Genomic DNA, 3183 nt, shown 5'->3' on the forward strand with positions numbered 1-3183 from the left:
TTAACTGAATTACTCCTTTGATGTCTCACCAAAATGCAAAGCATCACTTTCTGTGGATGGAGTCCAGGTTTCTGGTCAGAAGTGGTTTTCGTCTAGGACTGAGCCATTGTTTTAGGCATTTAATATTTAATCCATTTTTCATCACTGGTGACAATCCAGTCCAAAAATGGTTCATGTGCATTACGCACCAGAAGAGATGAAGCAACATTCACATGTTGGAAACTATAATCAAACAATTTCTTTATGGAGTTTTCTCATATTTCTTAGATGTTTAAATATTGTTTCATGAGAGGTATGCAATTTCAGGACCATTTCATGAGCGTGTTGCCTTGGGTTAGACTCAACAAGCATTTTTAGAGCATCAATATAAATTCCAACATGTCGGCCCCTGCCATCACAGTTTTTAAGGCGAAAGTCACCTAAACGATATTTGCTGAACCATCATTGACACTTATGAACATTCAAAACATTTCCATAAACTTCTTTGATATTCTATGTGGCTACAGAGACGTTGTCTCCCTTTTTGTATACAAACAGGATTACATGCCAAATGTGTCTCGTCTTGTGCCATCATTAAAAGGGATTATACTAAACTTTACACATTATACAGGCTACACTAACGTGATGTTTAGGAAGTTTGTTTAACTATTATACATGATGTACGTTTTTTGGGGGTGGTTAATGAAAGAGTTCCAAAATGTGACATTAATTTGTTGATGATCTTTTTTTTTTAATAAATCAAAACTGAACTAAACCATCAGTACTAATGTCAATATCTATTACTTAAAAAATGTAGTTTCTAAAACAAATCATGGTCAGCTGAAGAGCACATTCTGATTTATCATTTGTTATTAGTTAATGAATTAGGTTAACCTACTTAAATAATAATAACAATTCTTGTAAGGTACCATTTCTTAATTATTTATCAAAAGAAAGATATTTTTTTAATTAATATTAGTCATTTATTCTGTTAATCTGAAGTATGTAGCTTTGGATTAGAAGGGCTTTTTCATGGCACTTATATCAGTCTGAGGTATGTAGTTCTGGATTACAAGGGCTTCTTTATGGAGCTTCTGTTAATCTGATCTTATTAGTTCTGAATTAGAAGGATTATTCTGAGGTATTATTCTGTAATGAAAGGAATTCCTTATATTCTCTTTCCAGGAAAGTAGTAGCATGAGACATAATCCAGATTTTAAGTTAAAAATAAAATAGTTTTCATTTTTTGAGAGAAGTGAAAGGAAACATTTAAAACTCTGTGTTAGAGTGTTTTCTATACATGTGATATTATTGCTTGGAATTTGGTTTATTAGCCAGGCATCAAAACACAAATCCTTTCCAACCACCTGGTGTCTGATGCTAAATGTACAAGATCCCAAAATACCAATTTACTTGTGACACTAACATCATGACTAAGCTCCCTGTAGAGGGTTATTACAACACTGAATAATGTTAATATTATATATTCTATAGGTCGTTTCATGAAACCATCATCACATAACTATATTCCAACACCAATCGGACATACTATTATGAATAACCTTCAGAGCTACCCCCTACAATTGTTTAAAAATCAAGTTGTCTGTTCAGTGTCTTGTGACTTCTTGTAGGAAATGGCTGAATTTCTGTAAGTGTTCAATCATATTTCAGGTCTATTGATTAGTCACGAGGGAGGTATAATTTCCATGATGAGTTAATTTGTATTATTTTTTACTTTGGTTATTATATGACATAAAATAAGTGCTACAAATTCTAGAGAAATGAAATGGTTTTCGCTGTTAAACTAAAGGACTGTTAAATCAAAGGAATGTAATGTTGATTTAATTTAAACAAACACTGATAAATATATTTAGAAAAAATGTTCTCACAGTACAGGATGCTGGTGAGTAGTTCACATACAGTATAAAGTTCATGACATAAACAGTGAGAAACATAGTGCTTTTCTGCTAATGTATGCTTTTACTGAGAAACATAGACTATGGAAGTATGCTTTTACTGAGAAACATATAGAAAGTTTACTTTTATTTTAGAAACATAGAGTAAGTATGCTAATGCCGAGAAACATGGAGAAATTATGCTAATATCGAGAAACATATGAAAAGTATGATTTTTCTGAGAAACATATAGAAAGCTTGTTTCTCCTGTCATCTTTGAATAAACTATAAACAGTTTATAACTAGAACATTACACTGTACGGTTTCACCAGAATTCATTGTTTGTACAGTATGCTAACGGGCAATTAACCTCCTATATCCCATAGTCTATGTTTCTAAGTAAAAGTAAACTTTCTATATGTTTCTCAGTAAAAGCATACATCCATAGTCTATGTTTCTAAGTAAAAGTAAACTTTCTATATGTTTCTCAGTAAAAGCAAGCTTTCTCTAAATTTCTCACCTGATAAAATATTTCCTTTCACATTAAGTCTGTTTCTATCCAGCAACCTTTGAGCTTTTGCTATTTGATTCAAAAGTCGATCCTCTTCTTCATTCACTGTTTCTATAACCTGATAAATATTTAATACCCTAAACATGCTATTATATAATAATTATAATAAGCAAACAGTAATTTAAAATTACCTCACATGCCATTTAAATTTCAATGTCTTTCACTTACGAAATAATATACATGTTCAAAGTAATAAAAAATCACCACATTACAAAGTAAGCATGGAAATGCTGTTTTGTTGGGTTGATAAAACTAATCCTTTTTTAATATGTGATGTAGAACACCACAATACAGAGCACATATGGAAATGCTGTGTAGTTCATTGATAAAACTAATCCTTTTTTAATATGTGATGTAGAACACCACTATACAGAGCACATATGGAAATGCTGTTTTGTTGGGTTGATAAAACTAATCCTTTTTTTAATATGTGATGTAGAACACCACAATACAGAGCACATATGTAAATGCTGTAGAATGTAGAACATCACAATACAGAGCCCATATGGAAATGCTGTGTGGTTCATTGATAAAACTAATCCTTTTTTAATATGTGATGTAGAACACCACTATACAGAGCACATATGGAAATGCTGAAAGAAGAATGAGAAAAGAAACAAGAAGAGAGACTACAGCAGTGGTTGGAGGAGAAAAAAATAAACAAAAAGGAAGTCTCCAACAGTTGAGAGAAAGCCAGAGTACACAAATGGAAAAGATGAGTAAATTTCAAAGTGAATT

The 3183-nt window shown here is 31.7% G+C and overlaps 1 protein-coding gene across 1 annotated transcript in view; it reads right to left on the minus strand.

Moving 5' to 3' along the window:
• LOC106468595 (alanine--tRNA ligase, cytoplasmic-like) overlaps positions 1 to 3183 on the minus strand; it is a gene marked incomplete at its 5' end in the record, with an annotated part of 94166 nt that overhangs the window by 61718 nt on the left and 29265 nt on the right. Inside the window, one exon of the mRNA XM_013929027.2 lies at positions 2395 to 2503. Coding sequence (XP_013784481.2) covers positions 2395 to 2503 — 109 coding nt within the window. The remainder of the gene's footprint in view (positions 1 to 2394; positions 2504 to 3183) is intronic.

The sequence above is a fragment of the Limulus polyphemus genome, unplaced genomic scaffold, assembly GCF_000517525.1.
Source record: "Limulus polyphemus unplaced genomic scaffold, Limulus_polyphemus-2.1.2 Scaffold3070, whole genome shotgun sequence".
In the NCBI taxonomy this organism is placed as follows: domain Eukaryota; kingdom Metazoa; phylum Arthropoda; class Merostomata; order Xiphosura; family Limulidae; genus Limulus; species Limulus polyphemus.